We start from the raw sequence: 19,020 nt of genomic DNA, 5'->3' as shown, positions 1-19,020 counted from the left end.
TTTGTTCATTTACACCGAAAAGACTCTCCTCTTTGTTGTCTGGGCACCATTTCAGGCAACTCTTTCTAAATTACCTGAGCGGCCTTGTGAAAGAACAATTGGATTCCGTGATGAAGCTTTAGTTCAGTCCCCACCTCCGGCTCATTGTTTTATAATGGGCCTGAGATTAAATTAAATTCCATAATGTCCAACAGGAGTTGAGGTAGAGCTTAAGGCTGGCTCTGAATGAACTCCTGATGATCTGGAGAAACTTAACAAGGTGATAACTCATCTTCCACGGGGCCGTTTTACATATTCTGGATGGAGAGATCTGGCTGGAAGAAGCCTCGGTGGTCGAAAGCTAATGTCGGAGTCAAAGAGCTACAAGACTTCTCTGCAAGACGGGCTAAATAATTCAAATACTTCTCCAACCTGAGATATAACAATTAGTCCAGAGACTCTTTGTCAAACTGACATTTCACTCCCACTAGGCTCTTTTCTTACATCTTTATTCAGGAGGTTGAAACCTCCTCCTCCTCCTGTTCCCAAAGCTACAAAATCTGTGTGTGTGTGTTCTCAAACTACAATGTCACAACAGGATTTGACCCGCTCTGGATTTAGAAACAGAGACATGAACTGTACCTGTTCCTGCGGGTGAGTCTCAATAGCTGCCTGCTGGTTATAGACAGCCGAGTTGAGCGCTGAAAAATGGAAAGAGGGATTGGAAACGACAGGAGGAGGGACGGATGCCTTGTCGCCTCTAGGTGTATTTAATTTTAGCAATAGAGGCTGAATGTACAGACTCTCCAGGGACGGGAAGCTGCTCTATCGAAGCTGATAGCATCTTAAAAAACACTAATACTGTCCTTCAAATCCCTGTAATGGTCACGCCATAATTAGAAGCAACAAAGGAAGCTGATAAGGACAAAAAGGACGAGATGGTTCAGATAAATTTGAGCATTACATCAGCAAATTAAACTGACTTTACGGTTTGTGACTTTGGGAAAGAATATCGGACACGTAGATTGAATTAATAAATCATCTCTGCAGAATATTGTTGACACTGCAACCCAAGTGTCACGAGAACGAGACAGATCCTGCTCCGAGAGCTGCCCAAAATTATCCCTTTAAATCTTTAAAACTCAAAGCTGCCTTCTATGAACTCTACATCGAACCAGTGAGCATGAAGAAGCCAAACTCTGCTGGAGAATGTGAAGTAACCACACATTGAATGGAAAACTTTGTCCTGATGTAACACCCCTTCATTAATTGTAAAAAGATGGATAACACAGGTTTCAGGGGCTTTAAACGAATCATCCAGATGGGGAAATTAAGTAATTTAGAAAAGCAATAAGGGGAGGTACCCTGTGGCAGCCTTATCATTTTGTTGTTGCCACTGTCTCCTCTGCTGCCGCTCCAAACTCCAAAAATCTGTTTTGACTCAGTTTCAACTGGCACCATCAGTTCGAGTGAACTCAAAACCATTTTCTTATTCCAGGCTGTGGCAGCTGCAATTCAGGTACTGGTATGAACTGGTTTAAGCTCCAAATGATGAAAAGCGTTGGAGCAGCTTGGTTTTGTTATTCATCATCTCAAGTTAGACTAGAAAAATTTGTCTCTTATCAAGTGTTTTTGTCTTATTTTGAGTAGAAAATAAGCCACATTCACCTGACCAGACCAGAAGAATGTCTAATTTCAAGTTATTTAGAGACTAAAATGATGTCCGAATTGCTTGAAACTAGTAAAAAAAAAATCTGCCAATGGAAAAAGAGAAAAGTTACTTGTATTAATACATTATTCTAGTTTTAAGCAAACTTTCTTGCAAACTTTCTTATTCCATTGGCAGATTTTTTTTTACTTGTTACAAGCAATTCAGATCTCATTTTTGTCTTATATAACCTGAAACAAGACATTTTTCTGGACTGACCAGTTGAATGTGGCTCAAATAAAGTATAACAAGACAATTTTTACTGAAAGTAAGACAAACACTTGATAAATGGCTAATGCTTAACTAAATCATTGGGTAAATAATATAATATTGACAACAAGCTTGCAAGGACTTCAGTTTAACATTAAAGAGGGGGTATCATGCCTTTTTTAAGAGCTTTTTTAGGTCCCTCTAGTTGCCTGGTTGTAGCTTTACATTTAATGCTTATAAAAATTTATAGTTTCCTCACACTGGTGTTGTAAAAAAAAAAACTTTTTTCAGCCTTTGTCTGAAATATCCAGTACATTTACATGCACAAAGCAGTCGGACTATGGTCGAAGCTAGATCGTAAAGACAAGGTGGGGGACTTAGTCTTGTCTGTGTATACCACAGACTAAAAAATATGGACGTCATCTTGCTTGGCTTGAAGTTAGGTTGCCTCAAAAACTGCTCTCCCTGGTGGGTGGCAGCAGTATAGGTCATAAAATCCATCTCCCCAGTCATTTCAGATGGGCTGTGGTCAAACTTTAAAAAATTAATACACCTTGTAGAAATGTTTCTCACGTCAGTTTTTTGTGGGGATTTGAAGATATTACTGTCTTGATAGATACTGTCTTGTATTCAGGTCTTCTTTATTGTTCTGAAAATTTTCATTTCATTAGTTATAAGAGGTTAAAAATGAGACTCTAAGTCACGTTTAATGATGATTGACAGCTGACTGCTGTATTTTTTTCAGGCAGAGTAAAATATGTCGGGGGGTAGAGCCAAGGAGGGGTTAGACTCTCGAAAGAAAAAAAATGTTGTAATTTTTGTCACCTGGCTCCACTCAGATTCTCTCTTAGCCTCTACTTTGCAGACTCTGGCTTCACAATGGCTGCCAATGGCTGTGCCTGTGACGGGGGTATTTTGGCTTCAAAACCGTACAATGGTAAATGATGAAGCCACGCTGTCCACTCTATATACAGTCTATGGTCAAAACTTGATTTTAAAGTCCCAACAGGGGACTTAGTCTTGCCTGTAGATACATGCAGAAAAGATAATCGAACTTCTGTCTGAGAGCGGCAGCATCTCTTTTAGATAGGTAAGAGGAAGCAACAGGCTAACAACTATGGTCAAGATGGATGCAGCTGTAGCTCTTTGACAAACTATGCGTGTTGGTTACATTATATAGTGCTTGTTTGTTGTGTTAGAGCACTGAAATCCAATAAGCATGGTCATCTACGTCCTCTTCCAGGTGAAAGAATCCTGAGACGTACCAAGACCTGCTGAAACACAGTCCGAAAACATTATCTAGGCGTGTCCATCAAATCATACGCTCAGTCCATTCTCGGTCTGACTACGCTGTTTACATGCATCTCAATAGTCCGATCTTGTGCTGACTAAGCTCATCGTTTGATTTTTATAAGCTGTATGTGAACATACTGACTTTGTTTCAGCTGTTGTCTCTTTAAGGCTCCCTGAGTCACAAATCCCCTTCCCTTCGATTGGCCGGCCCTTTGGAGGTTGACCTCATCATTTGAGGTAAAGATTTAATGAAGATCTTGTGTTATCTCTAGCACAGGGACAGATTTAGGGATTTCAACATCATAAGCAGTTTGAAAATGTGCACATGTTTTGCATGGACATCCAGCTTTGTTACTTTACATTCATGTTAAAACACAGGAAAGCATCATAACTCCTTTTTAAATGAAATAAACCCATTTGTTTTCACTTCTCTCAAAGAAAAAATGAGTAAGCCACCCCTGACCTTTCAAACAACACGTCCAGCTTTTCTCTCTTAATTGAAAGACAGCACTCTCAGTACTGAAAGCACACTGGTTCACAGAGCTCTGATGGATAGACAATAGCAGGGCTATTTGAGCTGTATTTTGTCAATAATGAAACCGGATTATGAGCAAACACAGTCTTCTCCATCCTGTCTGCCTCTTTGCCACTGGAGTGATTTGGTTATAAAAACAGATTTTGTAATTCTGTTTGGTAAAAAGTATCTGAGTCACGGTTGTTTTTCTGCCAAAGCATTTGGTTAAAATGATAAACAGAGCTGCCTGCCAGCGTTTAGAAATGATCTATGGCCGGTATTCCCACACTGGGAAAGAACAGAGATTTTTCTTCATTAGCAATGAGCATGTCTGTGCATAGATATCGTTTTCAGTGACATCTCAGAATGAAAGGAGGGAAGAGGAAGAGGGAAATAACCATCAAGGCTGAAATCAACAGTTTACTTATGTATCAAAACATCAACAGACATTTAAACTGTTTTGACAATTATCTTATCCTTTTTTTAAAGACGCGGGGCTCAGCACATCATCTGTCAAGAGCTTCTTTATTTACAAAACTTGTACTTTGCATTGAGCCTGTTTTACTGTTTGGATGTTTTAAATCAAGATATTTGACCCTTCATACTCAAATCAGGGTCCACAAGCCAATCACAAACTCTACTTCCCTGAATCTAACAATCATTTTGACATTACCTCCACCTACATCTCTGCAAATATAAAAAATACCAATATACTACATTAAACCTCTCTAATTTGGTACAATTATGCCACCAAACACACTCGAGGAGCAAACAGCCAAGAGCACAGCTGGTGTTTGAAACCGAGGAGTCTGAACTCCTTCAGGGAATGACCAGGAAGGGGACGGACTCCACCCTCATATTCAATCAGTGTTGCAAAATAGGTGCAGAGTTCTTCCATTTAACAGCAATACAGAGAAATCAATGCCAGTTCCAAAACTGTTGGGATGCTGTGTTAAATGGTAATGTCAACATAATTCAATGGTTTGCCAATTATTTAAAAACTGCATTTGTGAAGGAACAGAGCAAGGATGGTGATGAAACCTGACAGATTCTACAATTTATTTGCAAATAGGAGACATTGGGAAGCGCTACACATCTGCATAGAAACTGCACATTGCTGAATGCAATTCAGGTCTAAACCTAAAGCAAAATCTTCTGCCCCAACTTCACGTATAACATGATCAGAAATGATTTATCCTCGTTTACCAAGTTTCCCAAGTTTCCATAAAGAAGTGAAAAAATCAGTCTGATAGGTTTCTTGTGACCCAATTATTTTAAGCAATATTTCCTTGCCCAATTCAATACCCATTTGGCAAATCTTCTGAATTTATTTTCCTCCTGGCCAGCTGGGGCGCTGTTTGTGTTATTCACATTTTATGGACGGAAGCTGCACTAGACCAAACAACAACAAATGGCAGCCAAAGCAAGCAGCAGCAGCAGCAGCAGCATAAAGCCAGCACCTTCAACTTTTAAGTCCAATATTTGGGTGATTTTATTGCTCAAACATGTGAGGTGACCTTCCTCATATGTTCATATAGGCATGAAAATAAATATTTTAAAAATGTCAAAAGAAACTCTATTTGTGTTTTTCTACTTCTTACTTGTGTTGTTGCAATACCAAAATTATGATTCGATACGATACCTGCCTAAAACATCTTGATACCAATACCTAAACGATACCATGGCAAAACCCAACACATTAGAAAACTTAATAGAAAATGCCTTGAAGTATCGATTCTTAAAACACGTGGTATTGTTTACTTTTTGAAGACAGGGGGTATGGATACTTTATCTGTATGGATATATCGTGCAACCCTACTTCTTACTGATTCAACATCCAAGCATTTAAATCAATATCGAATTGAATCGAAAAGAAATCAAAACCAAATTGAATCATCAGGTTCTTAACAATACCCAGCCCTAATACTTTGACCTTTTATACCACTGACTTGATATTGGGTTACAGAAATCTATCTCAAAGCAATGAACAAGGATGCACTGACCCAACTTTATAAGTCCTGATACCAATATGAATACCTGGGCTTTGGTATCTGCCGACATCACTACTGATACAGATACAACATGTTGAGATAGGACAAGTGTTCTATCAGCATTGATGCTTTAGTGAAGATTAAGATTAGAGCTAGCGTATGGATCAGTTCTTTATCATCAATATCCAATCAAACTTTTAAGGACAGTTGAAAATCAGGGCATCCTTAAACTTTTTTTTTTATTTTAAAAGTGCAAAAAAATAAAATCTTTTCAAGTCATTTTGTCTCATTTTCAGTTGAAGATGCCGTTTTTAGACTTAACATGAGCCACATTCATCTGACCAGTCCAGACAAATGTCTTGTTTTAAGTTATTTAAAGACTAAAATGAGGTCTGAATTGCTTGTAACACGTAAAAAAAAATCTGCAAATGAAACAAGAGAAAAGTTTCTTGTATAAAGACATTACTAAAGTTTCAAGCAAACATTTCTTATTTCATTAGCAGTTTTTTTTTTACTTTTTGCAGCAATTCAGACCTCATTTTTGTCTTGAAATAACTTGAAACAAGATACTTCTCTAGACTAATTTACTGAATGTTGTTAATTTCAGGTATATCAATACATTTTTTACTTAACATAAGACAAAAACACTAGATAAAATGTCAGTTTTTTTTCTAAGTGAAATGCTTTTAACCTGCAAAGTTAGTCTGTTTATACTGCCTATTGGTGTGTAAAATATTTAATTCTTAATTTCCCCAGTTTACATGAAGCAGCAGTCCAGCTTACTGTGAATCAGGGAAATAGCCTCAGGTAAAGTGAAGCGGCTTCATTGCGTAATCTTCCAGGTCAGGCTAATATTATCATGAAACATCATGTTCCATAGGAGCAGGAAACGGCTGTGACAAGACCCTGGGGTGGCCGGGTGCTGTCTTATTCTCTGATGGAAGTGGGTCTACAGGAGCAGCCCACTAAGACCTGTTTATTTGTATGGCACAGACGTGATGGAAGGATGTGGAGGGGAAGTCTAACAGAGCAGAAGCAGCTAATCTAATAATTAGAATTCACACAGCTGCTACCCTTTCCTCTCTCTTCCTACATTTACATATGATAAACTGTGGTAATGAAACAGTGGATGGAATTTACACAAAGCTGATTGAATTTCTTCATTAAACATAAGACGGCAATCATTTAAAATGAGCTTGTAAATCCTGCAAACTCCATAAAGGAACTGTGGGATTATCTGCATGTTTCCTCAGCTCTGAAAAACTGAGGTAATGTCTTTAAACTCCAGGTAGGTTTGCAAAACTGCAAAGTCATCCTGCCTCTTGCTCTAAGTTTTCACATATGGAGCTGAAGAATGGCAGAGAAGGAGTAGTTTTTTTATGAGACGGAGGAATGAGGCTGGGACAAAACAGAGGAAAAGGAGGCTAACATCAGAGGACTCATCATCGTGTTTAAATTGAACGAAACAGGCCCGACCCAAAACCGTGGCTCCAAGCTCGTTTCCTACATTCTGCATATATTTTTAAAGCGCTGTCATCCTGTCACTTGTGTAACTTTGTGTACGTTTTACAGAAGCATATGAGTAGAAACCCAAAAAATCAACAGCTCAGCTCCTGACACGAGTAATTCAAACTCAGTGAAGACACAGAAACACCTCCGGAGATTTGATGTTCCAAAATAACTCCACATTATAAATTCTAATCTATGCCTTTTTATGCAGCGATGACTCAAAAGTGAAACAGCATTCAGGACTAATGTACGACTGCCATTAGAAGAGAGGCTCACACAAACTCCCACCAACACACAGCGCTATCAAAGTGAGCCAATCACAAGCCTTGGAGGTCAACTTAGGCAATCTAATTACACAACGTAAGCCCAGCTCGTGATACTGTAAACACAAATGTGACGGATAAGTAGAGCTCTGTTTATCATGCCTGTGCCATGTAAAGGGTGGCGTGCACTACGGATAAGTGACACAGCCAAGTAGGAGGTTCATTATCTCAAGTTAGCTGATGACGGGGAGGTGAGAAACTCTTCCTCCATGAGGGTGAAATTAGCAGATAATGAATGTTTTGAAAGGCAGCGTAGTTTTTAAGTTTTAGCCAGATTAAACCAGATTCATCCCGCTGAAGTAGCTGTCTGTGACTTGACCATCTGGGCATATTAGGAGTTTCCAGGGGGTGTTTTTTTGTGTGTTTCCCTTCGGATATGATTGGTCTTTAATGGTATAATGATGATGGGTCTGCCTGCTTCATCGTTTTTGTTCAATTTGCTACGGGAAGTATATTGAGAGTAGGAGAGCACCGATCACATTTTTCTGGCTGATCACCGATCTTCAAAAAGCCTGACCCACCAATACCAATTTGGGCCGATACTGATTTTTATTTCTTATTTTTTATCACTGACAGCATATACCTTCAATGTTCCAATCTTATTTTATTGAAAATCATTGAACATTACCTGAGAAACAATTAAATCTTTATGTTTAAATTTAACCACTAAAGTGTCCTGAGTTTTAGGTCTCAGAGCAAAAGCAACAATGGCTGGCTGTCAGACCTTCCTGGAGGTATATAAGATCAGTTTCATATGTAAGGATGGGCCGATCACAGATCCTTGCATATGAAATCTAGACACGGACCGATCAATTAAAAAGAAATGAGCCAAATTTAAAGAGATTTGGAACTGGTTCTTGCATTCTTAAAGAACTGTAAAAATTTAAGAAGCTTTGGTAATTTGGAAATATGTCTTTAACTTTCATACCTTGATCAGGGGGTGCTAAGCTTTGCATGATTACTGATGTCACAACCCAGATTTTTTCTTTTTTGAGGAATTGGGGAGTGGATTGTTTTAAACTTTAATGGATCAATATTTTGAAGAGATGGGTACCTAATGAGGTACTTTTATAGGTATCAACCAAATTCTGTCAAAAGTACCTGGTGCCAATTCATGAAAAATCAAAGGTACCATGTTAGGTACCTAAATGCATCCTTGTGACTGTGAGAGAGTGGAAGATTAGGCGATTTTCCATGCCGGACATGAACACAGCATTATAAGGTTATATACTGAAGAGTAAATATGTTACATTGAAAAAAAAAATTATCAAACAAATTGATTCTTTTTGACCACATAAACACAAAAAAGTACCGAAAATTAGTACTGTTAAATACTGATACTGATTGCCAGGTACCAGGCATTGGTACTGTATCGTTTCCAATGTGAAAAGTACCCATTCCTACTGTTTTGTGAACATGCGTAAAGTATTTTAGTAAACTTGTTGCTCTGGCTCCCCTGCAGAACAAAACTCTGTGGTATTTGATGGAGACCAATTTGTTTTTTTCAGGGTGGATGCCGATACCAATTATCGGTAACCAAAAGGCTGATTACCGATAATTAGAGCTGATATTCATTTCCAGTAAATTTAAAAATATTGGCATTAAAATTTTGAATAATACAAACTCCAACACTTAACTTTATCCAATTGCCTTTAAGCCAGGGGTGGCCAACCAGACAGAGACCAAGAGCCACAAAAATGGTCGTGGTACTACGGAGAGCCACATCACACACGTGGTCACACTTCCTCTCACACATTAACAAAATGTCATAAAATGAGAATCAATACATTTCCAATTTTCAAAGCGAGATTTACTGTGTTTGTGTGTTTAAATTTGTAATAGAGAAGAGAAACTGAAACTTAGGTATCAATCCCAACTGATCCCAATGTTGGTATCCTTTTATATATATATAGTAGAGATTGATCAGCACACCACTACTCACAACTATATAAATTTTTTTATGAATGGATCGAAGAGCCGCACACCGAAAAGCGAAGAGCCACATGCGGCTCGCGAGCCACAGGTTGGCCACCCCTGCTTTAAGCATATGTTTATTAATCAGCTCCAAGGCTCAGCAGCATGTATTATAAAGTTAGATGAAAAGTTGAAAAAATAAAAAAGCGAATTTTGTCTACGGTAAATTAAGTTTTCCAAAATTCCAATTCAAATTTTTATAGGCATGTTTCGTGTTTTGCTTTATTTTTCTGTTTAGTTTTCACATGAGTGGCTATCAAGGGCTCTCATAGGGCAGACAGACTGAATATCACAGCTGATAAGTAGCCCGGTCGAAACTCAGTCCATCCTGAGTATTTGACATTAACATTCTCCAAAAGATGTTTTGAGTATTTCACCTTACACAAGAATTTTCAAAAGTTTGTGTGACATCACCTAGAAACATTTCTGAGCCTGTAAATTTTATTCCACTCAAGAAAGCATTTCAGTGTTTTGTTTTGGTTGAATGCTCCAGAATATTTTTTTTAATATTCAACCACTTGGAAATACTTCTGTAAACCTTCACTAAGGGAATCTTTTCATCCTAGCTCAAATGCCATTTCAATGTTTTGAATGTCTTTTCTTCTCATTGTTTTAGCTTCTTATTCATTTATCTGCTTCATTGTACACAAAGCCACATCTGAATTCTGCTGCTGCCTCAGAGGGACTCAGACCTTCACCTTGACATCAGAGGGCAACGTTATAAAACCCAAACAACGACAAACACTCAGAGAAACCTCGGAGCGGATCAAGTACGTGAGTGTATTTTGGTGTCAGGAGACCGGTCTTATCAGCAGTGGAGGCACAGCTCCTCCTTTCACACATGAATGCCATCTTATCTCGTCGAGAGCTCGCGACGGCACTGCTCTCAACTGTCACATTCATTACCCACTGACACACACACACATGCAAACACACACTCATCTGGAGCTGAAGGTATCTGCACAATATTCAGAGAGAGGGTTTAATTAGGTCAAGAGACAAATAGTTCTTAACAAATTAGAAAATCTAATTCCTGCTCTTTTTAATCCAATCAGCCTGAATGAAACACGCTAACAAACACTTAGAGTACACAGAAACGACGCTAACGCAACATGTGCGCCGTTCTGTGACCGTCTTAACAAAGCTTGAAATGTCTTCTCATTACACAACCGCAACAGCGTTTGTTCACTCGTCTTTGTAACAGCATAAAGACGAGTCAGCTGGACAAATGTGTGTGTGTGTGTGTATTTATTAACAAAAGCCTGCAGGCAAACAGCAGCACCCTGTGTTCTTTCAGAGGACAAATGTTTGAAAGAGGGAGAAAGCAGCGGACACATGGCAGAGTAAGATGCCCCACGTCAACAAAGTCATTAACACTCAGTCACCAACAGGCCTCAAGTAGCACAAACTGAATATAAATATATGATAAAGCTGACATTTAGAGGCAGCTGTAGATGGATGACTCTGACTGACGGCCAATTTGGCTGCTAATCTAAAAGGCCAGGGCCGCTGGAAGAGGGGACGGGAGATCAATCGTGTGTTTCTGAGTGTGTGTGTGTCTTTCTGTGTGTGTTTGTGAGTGTATTTATGAGTGTATGCTCTCCCACTCACCAAATAGATTGCTGGAGTGGCCTTGCTTGGAGACAGGCCTGAGCTCATTGGAACCCCAGGCGTAGCGCTTGTAGCTGTCCCACGCGTGTTTCATCATCTGCGAGAGAGGAAGAGGAGGAGAGGAGGGAGGAGAAAAGGGAAAATAAAGAGAGTTAAAGGAGACAATCAACTCTGAGAAGCCATTAATAATTTTGGTGGAGTTTTTCACTTTGACTAACGGTTCTGGATTTGCATGTAGTCGCTGTTTCTGACATAATTTCATATGACCTGTTCATGAACCATATCAGAGGGCGCTTCTTCTCGTGAAATCAAGACTCTTTTCTGACTCCAAATAAAATCATTTCAGCATCTGTCTGTCCCATTTTTCATCACTTGTTACCTTGAACAATCAAAGGTTTGTACAATAATTTGTTACCTGACAGTGTTGAAAATTATGATGACCCAGTACATATTTCATATTCTGGATCTTAGTATCCAGAATGTTGCCAGGATCTGGATCGTACTTTAACATATGTCAGAAATTATGGTGACCTTGTCTTGTATTGTGTTGCAAAGCAATTCGACAATTCATTGTGGAGTTATATACACATATGGTGAAAACAGCCCTATCTCACAATGATATTCTTTAAAAAGTCCTGGATCCAGACAGTGATCCAGATCATCTCCAAAATGTAATAACTTCTTCCTTATTCCATTTTGAACATTTCCTGAAAATTTCATCAAGATCTGTTTGTTACTTTTTGAGTTATGTTGTTCACAGACAAACAGAGAGACAAACAAACTCTCCTAAAAACATAACCTCCTTGGCAGAGGTAGCTAGATCTCCTAGAAGCTAAAAATGCCAACAAAACTTCTGCCATCACAACAAACTAACAACTGTCCAATAGGATTGGGTATGTCTCAGAAAAAATAAATAAATAAATAAATAAATAAAAATAAAATAAATGACAAAAGAGGACAAAAAAACATTCCCCCATCCTTGGAACTCCAAGCTCTCATTGACCAACTCACCAAGCTAACTGCAGCAGGTAACATGAATTTCAATTATATGACGTTTGCCGATACCATGAGATAAGAAAAAAACCCATGCCATGATGCTTCCACCTCCAAACTTCACTGTTGGTGTAGTGTTTTTTGGGTGATGTGCAGTGCCATTTCTCCTCCAAACATGGTATGTAGTATGACAGCCCAAAAGTTCAATTTTGGTCTCATCTGACCAGACAACATTCTCCCAGTATTCTACAGGCTTGTGAAGATGCTGTTGAGCAAACTTTAAACCAGCTTCAACATGCCTTTTCTTGAGGAATGGAGTCTTGTGGGCTGAGCGTCCATTTCAGTACATTGTTACCGTAAATTCTAGAATATAAGTTACACAAGTACACACATTTTTTCAACATTTCTTGTCTGAGGACTTCCATTGCAACCAGCAATGTGTCGTTTCCATGCAGACATGTAGCACTTGATAGTCTCCGGTTTTGAGCTTAGCGTATGATGTGTTGCTAGATAAGCAACACAGATGGACCAATTACCTGCAACAATTGCACAGAGCGTCTGACCATTCATGTTAAAGGCACCGTCTCCTAAAGTCATTAAGTAGTGAGACAGAAAATCAAGTTAACAGCTGTTTGGAGCTCCATATTTATTTCATTAAGATATCAATATTTATCTCCCACATATGAATAATTTAATCACACAGGTCAGTTAAGTATCGACTGCAAATTAGCATAATGATATTTGCCGCAAGGGACTCCCTTGGAAAGGACACTGTTTATTAATAAGTTTATTATCAGTGTGCACATTTCATACTTGTATTTTGATTGTGCATATACATACACATATATATATTTGGATTTTTTTTTTGTTATATATTTGATTTTCTTTTGTTTTTTTATATATATATTAATAATTTAAAACAAAAATATGTTTGTTTTGCCACTGTAATTCTATAAATTTCCCCATTGTGAGACATATTAAAGGATCACCTGGTATAACTGATGTGAAAAAATAAAACGCAAATCTTCTTTACAATATAAGCAACAATTAAAGAATTTTTAGAACAAATTTATCATAACTTATGTTGAAGTAATGTGGCTCATCAGTGTCGGCAGGTTCTTAAAACGTCGTTAAAATGACCCCTTAATGATCCACAGGAAGAGCTGTTTACTTAATGGTGTTACTCGGAGCATTAGGTAGCAAATGACTTAATTAAATGTGTGTCAGCTTCCTGATTGGCTTATTGATGATAGAACTGAAACATCACAAATTCTCAGTCCCATCTGTTTGAGACAGAAGCCAATCAGTTCCCAGGTAGGATTCATTTCCATTTCATCCAGGATAACCTTTATGCTGGTTGGGGCTTTAATAACGGTGAGCGCTCAGGTTTCCAGGGTTAAGCCCAATGATTCATTGTCACACATGGCTCCTCCCACAGCTCTGTATTAGTCTGTGTCACTAATCCAGGTTACATAGCATTGTCCCAGAGCTCTTTAGAACCTGTGTCTGGATTAGACACACTAACCCCCTTCCTCCTCCTCTCCTTACGGGCAGAAAACCATACACTCAGAGTGCTCTTTCGTGTATAGGCTCTTGCTGGTTCTACGCTGAAACCTATAGGGTATAAGAGGCCACTGCTTGTTACTACAATGGCTGCTTTGTACACCTGAATAATGTACACTACATCCACAAGCTTTCAGTGATGTGACAGTGCAGCAAATGTACAGCCTGTTAAGTCCCTCCTACAGGATCGTGTTACATTTTAACACACCCTGAGAGGACATAGATCCTGTTGCAGTGTATACATGAACGCGTGTGTTTGTATGAGCAGCTCTGAGTGGCACAGCTGATGTGACTCCTGCTGACTCACCGTTAGCCCACTCGAGGATGGAAATTCACACAACAAATAAGGGTGATGAATTCAAAGGAGGTATAAACTGACCGCAACAGGAAGTGAACCAGTGGGTCAGCGAGTCACTCAGGCAGTGTAAGAAAAGAAACTTATGTAAGTCGGGTTGAGATAAAGATGGAGGAAGATGTCAGTGGAAGTTGTCCATTCAGGAAGGCAGACCATGCTTTAAGATATCATACAAAAACAGGAAGTGGGGGAAAAAAAGCCAAATAATTTCCAAATTTTTATGAACATATGTTGACCTACATTACATGCACACATACATTCACAATTAATTAATTTACTTCACACACCTCTGTTGATTTCAGAGGGGCAATGGGGGTAATAAGCTAATATTTTTAGGTCTATGATGTTGTATAGTAGCATTACATTATTTACAGCTCAGAAATTCTTTACTTATCTCTTTCTTTAATTTTTGTTTCCATCTAAAACACCAGGACTGAGCATTCTAGTAGCCTCCTCCACTGCTGCCATACAATAAACTTGTTAATTTCTCATTAAAATGACCAATTTGCCTTTTTTTAAGAAATTTACCAAGTGCTGTGTGACAATTTGAGCAATTTAAGAAAGATTTTGCCCCTTTTTTTGGGGGGTAGTATTTTCTAGCTTTTTACATCTTTATTAAGGCCTGGGCCACACGAATATGTATTTATTCCTTAACGCACATTTTTTGGTCCAATTGGGCCTCTTAACCACACAAACACTGTGATTTCACGCACATAAATGGATATTTTTTTTAAACGGATTAATAAAAAGATGTGTAGCAGTGTGTAAATGGAGCTGGTGTTGACGCAATGACATCAAGCGCCTAGCAACAACTCCCAGCCAACAACAAGAATGATAGCCGGCATTTACCGCACTATTTCTGTGTTCTTTGCACTTTTCACCCTCATTACAGCTCTACAAATGAATGTAATGTTTTTGTATTTGTTTTTTTTCGCTATCTCCTTACTCCACTGACTGCTTTTTCTTCCTGTTTTGACTGCGCATGCTCATAACGTTCTTCTTCTCTGGTTTTGTGCTAACCTGCCACTTATCAGCCAGGCATGGCATAGCAGGCTTCAGAGGCGATTGTTTTCAGTTTTGCCTCTTCGTATGGACAGGGATATTTATACGGTGTGGACGGAGATCTTTTTGAAACGGGGACAAAGATATCCGGTAAAAAAAATATCCATATAGGTGTGGTCCAGGCCTTAGAAAGAACAGAAGAGTGAATACAGTAGGAACAGGATGAGGGTGCAGTGTGACATGAGAAAGGAGCTGAAGCTTGAGTTGGAAGTTGGATGAACACTGGTACCGTTATCAGGTCTGCTGATAAACGTGTTATGATGTAGTTTAAAGTAATACAACATTATCCCACCTGTCTCATGGTCACTGCACAGATGAGAAAAAGGAGCTGGAGAAGCTTTCGTGAGGTGCAATAAAATATGAATGAGTTTTTAATACCTACATGGTGAGAGGCTGCACTTTATTACAACTAGCATTAAAAAAAGATCACCATCGGACAGAGAGGAGTCTGTGGGCGTCAAGAGACGTGGTGATTTCAGTATCATGACTCCTTAAACTTTAATGCATCATTAATAATCTGGGAGTTGTGTCTTTGATTTGATGGTGATGTTTGGAGGCTGAGGTATGTGCAATGGGAGCAAAAGTGACATGTAAGAAGGGCTTATTTTGTCTATTTATGGTCTATTCTGATATACTTCAAATGCAAAAAAAGGAAAGACACCAAACTTTAACTCTTACGGAAGTGATTTTAGGCTCCTGTATCTGGTTATTTGTTTTTTAAGAAAAGTCTGTGTATTCATGTATTCTTGTATTCATGTCATTTGCTCTGCTTTGTCTGGTTTTATTTTTGCTGCTGTGCTCCCTGCTTACGCCATTCATGATGGCTCATGATGGGCAGGAATGTGTGCTCTTCCTACCTCAGGCTTTCCATGCAAGCCCATGGAAGAGCAGGGAGTCCCATAACAGAACCATACAGTCATTGCAACAGACTACAAAGGAGTTTTTGTTATGTAAACTGAAATGGAACAATACAAAAAAACAGATTTAATCAACTATTCAAACTAAAGTTTTCAAAATCTGTTTCTAGAGGCACATTCAGCCCATAAAAACATTGTTTCCACTCATTTCAACAATTTTAATGCACAGTGGGGGAAATAAGTATTGAATGTGTCAACTTTTTTCTCATCACATTTAGGCAGCAGGTACAAGTGTTACAGAGAAAACAATAGGCAATGCACTCCACTGCGATAGCCTTCATGGACGCTCAGCCCACAAGACTCCATTCCTCAAGAAAAGGCATGTTGAAGCTGGTTTAAAGTTTGCTCAACAGCATTTTCACAAGCCTGTAGAATACTGGGAGAATGTTGTCTGGTCAGATGAGACCAAAATTGAACTTTTGGGCTGTCATACTACATACCATGTTTGGAGGAGAAATGGCACTGCACATCACCCAAAAAACACTACACCAACAGTGAAGTTTGGAGGTGGAAGCATCATGGCATGGGTTTTTTTCTTATCTCATGGTATCGGCAAACGTCATATAATTGACAGAGCAATGAATGGAGCCATGTATGGGGAAATTCTTGATATGAATCTGCTGATATGAACCAGGATGATGAAGATGAGATGTGGCTGGTCCTTCAAGCAGGACAACAATCCAAAGCACACGGCAAAGTTGACTCTCAAATGGTTTCAAAAAAAGAAAATCAATCTGTTAGAATGGCCTAGTCAATCACCTGACTTAAATCCAATTGAATATTTGTGGAAAGAACTATAGAAAAGGGTTCACCAGAGGGCACCAAAGAATATTGAAGATTTAAAGACAATCTGTGCAGAGGAATGGGCCAAAATCACACCTGAGCAGTGTGGGCGATTAGTTAAAACATACAAGAAGCGTCTGGAAGCTGTCATTGCAAACAAAGGCTTCTCCACTAAGTATTAGATGAGTCTCAGTTAGCGTGTTCAATACTTTTTTCCCGTGTTATCGTACTTAGTTCCACATAATCATTATTTATGGACCTGAACGTTGTGATTTCTCTTCATGTGTGGATTATTTGAGTTAATACAAATATCTGGTAGAAATTTTGTTTGAATTGCATCTTTGGAAATGAATGTGATGAGAAAATAGTTGATGCGTTCAATACTTATTTTCCCCATTGTATCTTTATTTGTGATGCAACTAAATTTTTACTTTTTTTTTTTTTTTTTTTTTTTTTTAAGTCTTTAGCAAAAGAAAGCATAAATGTGGTCTGTATCTTCTTTAAGAAACACTTAAAAAGCTCCAGCATTTGTACCAGAGTAGTGCAGGTGCTTATTCGCTGCCTTATACATTCAATACAGTACATTTAAATGATGCTTCAGAGGATTTGCTCTTTGTTTGTATAGCAAGCTTTACTCATGGTGCCTCAGTCGGAGACAGTCCTCTTTAGGTTGCATCACACAGGCCGAAGAGCCCTGTGCATGAATAGACTCTGATTTCACGCTCTTCAAGAAGCAACTGGTGATTACATCTCACAAGAGAGCGTGGTATATAACGCTCAAGAGGAATGGAGGAAGCATAATTAGTGCAGTTACCTCTCATCCCTTGAGCTCCATCTGCATGGCTCTGCTCTGAGACCCACACCAGCATCACACACATAAAAACACACACACGTAAACATGTGCTGGGTGCATAGTGTTTGAACATCTGCAGTGTCTTGTGTGGGAGTAACCCTCACTGACAAGGAGATAACATGAGATCTAAAATGTAGTTCTATGCCCTTTTTTAAAGCCACACACACACACACACACACACAAAGAAAAAAAAATTGAACAAAAGCTACTTGGTTTGCACATCATCTCCCACTCACATCAAACGGACAGCTACCGATAGCTTTCCTCCATTTAAACCCACTAATTAAAGCTAGTGAGCCTGCTAATTACAGCCTCTGTGCATGTCACATTAAGAGATCTACACTTATACTGTTTTCCCACTCCACACATGCTCTACTGTAACACATACAAGGAATAATGAAACTGGTTCAAGGTCTGCCTAAAGATGTTAGGAATGAGATGAAGGGAAATGAAACTACAAAGATATTACACTGTAAACAAACCAGCACTTCCTGTTGAAGAAACAGGGAAAAGGCAGCAAAAGGAAATGTTGTGTTATATGTAAAATATTAAACCACAGTTTGGGTCTAACTATGAATGTCTAGTGCTTCCAGCCGACAGGTGTTTAAATACCTGCTCTTGTCAGGGCGTTAAGGAGGCATCTGTCTAACGTACCCTAAAGCACTAATCTAAAATAAACTACATGGTCAGGTTTAGGCACATAAACCACCCAGAGAGCTTTTTCTTCTGCCAGGGATCTGGAACCCAAACCTCCTGGGTGTAATCTGGCGTTGATTGTTCCTTTACAATGCCAACAAAAGCCATCCTAAACCCTCTTCTTCTACATCATTATCATCGCTTCTAAAGCACCGGATGGCCAGACAATTAGGCCTCATTGTCTCATAATGCTGTGAGTGGGTTGCATGTGCTCTGTTGCAGATTATGAACGCATGAAAAAGACCTCAAAGATCTCTAATTACTTTTCAATAGATGAGGAAAGAGCAGAGAAAGAACAGCCAGTACCAAAAGATGCTCTAACATTTAACTTCAGGAGTTACTGCGACGAGTACTGTGTTCTAAATCTGACAGTAATGGCAACCAACTAATGTCTACACATGGTGTCAGTGTATGATTTTGTGTAATACACCTTTAACATGGCTGCAGCAGACTTTTTTAAATCTGACTGAAGCGTTTCCAAACAGCCCAAACAGAAACAAGTTCACATCATTTTTTACAGAAGAAGAAACCACATTCAAAGGCACTTGGGGGACTATCTGTTTGATTGCAGCGACACCTCTGGTGGGCATTGGTAGTGTTTTCCTTAGATAAATACACTGTGTATGTGACTCTTGCCAAGGTGTGAATATGTTTTGTAAGGATGGGTATGAGTAATCGAGTACTTG

General features: G+C 38.9%; 1 protein-coding gene across 1 annotated transcript in view; it reads right to left on the bottom strand.

Annotated features, from left to right (window-relative positions):
• man1a1 (mannosidase, alpha, class 1A, member 1) overlaps positions 1-19,020 on the bottom strand; it is a 235,490-nt gene that overhangs the window by 164,475 nt on the left and 51,995 nt on the right. The window contains exon 2 of the mRNA XM_074685022.1: positions 11,113-11,209. Within this exon, the coding sequence (XP_074541123.1) occupies positions 11,113-11,209 (97 nt within the window). The remainder of the gene's footprint in view (positions 1-11,112; positions 11,210-19,020) is intronic.

Source organism: Halichoeres trimaculatus, unplaced genomic scaffold (assembly GCF_033239565.1).
Source record: "Halichoeres trimaculatus isolate MK-OKI-2021-1 unplaced genomic scaffold, fHalTri1.1 fHalTri1_scaffold_13, whole genome shotgun sequence".
NCBI lineage: Eukaryota > Metazoa > Chordata > Actinopteri > Labriformes > Labridae > Halichoeres > Halichoeres trimaculatus.
This window is presented reverse-complemented; position numbering and strand designations above follow the sequence as displayed.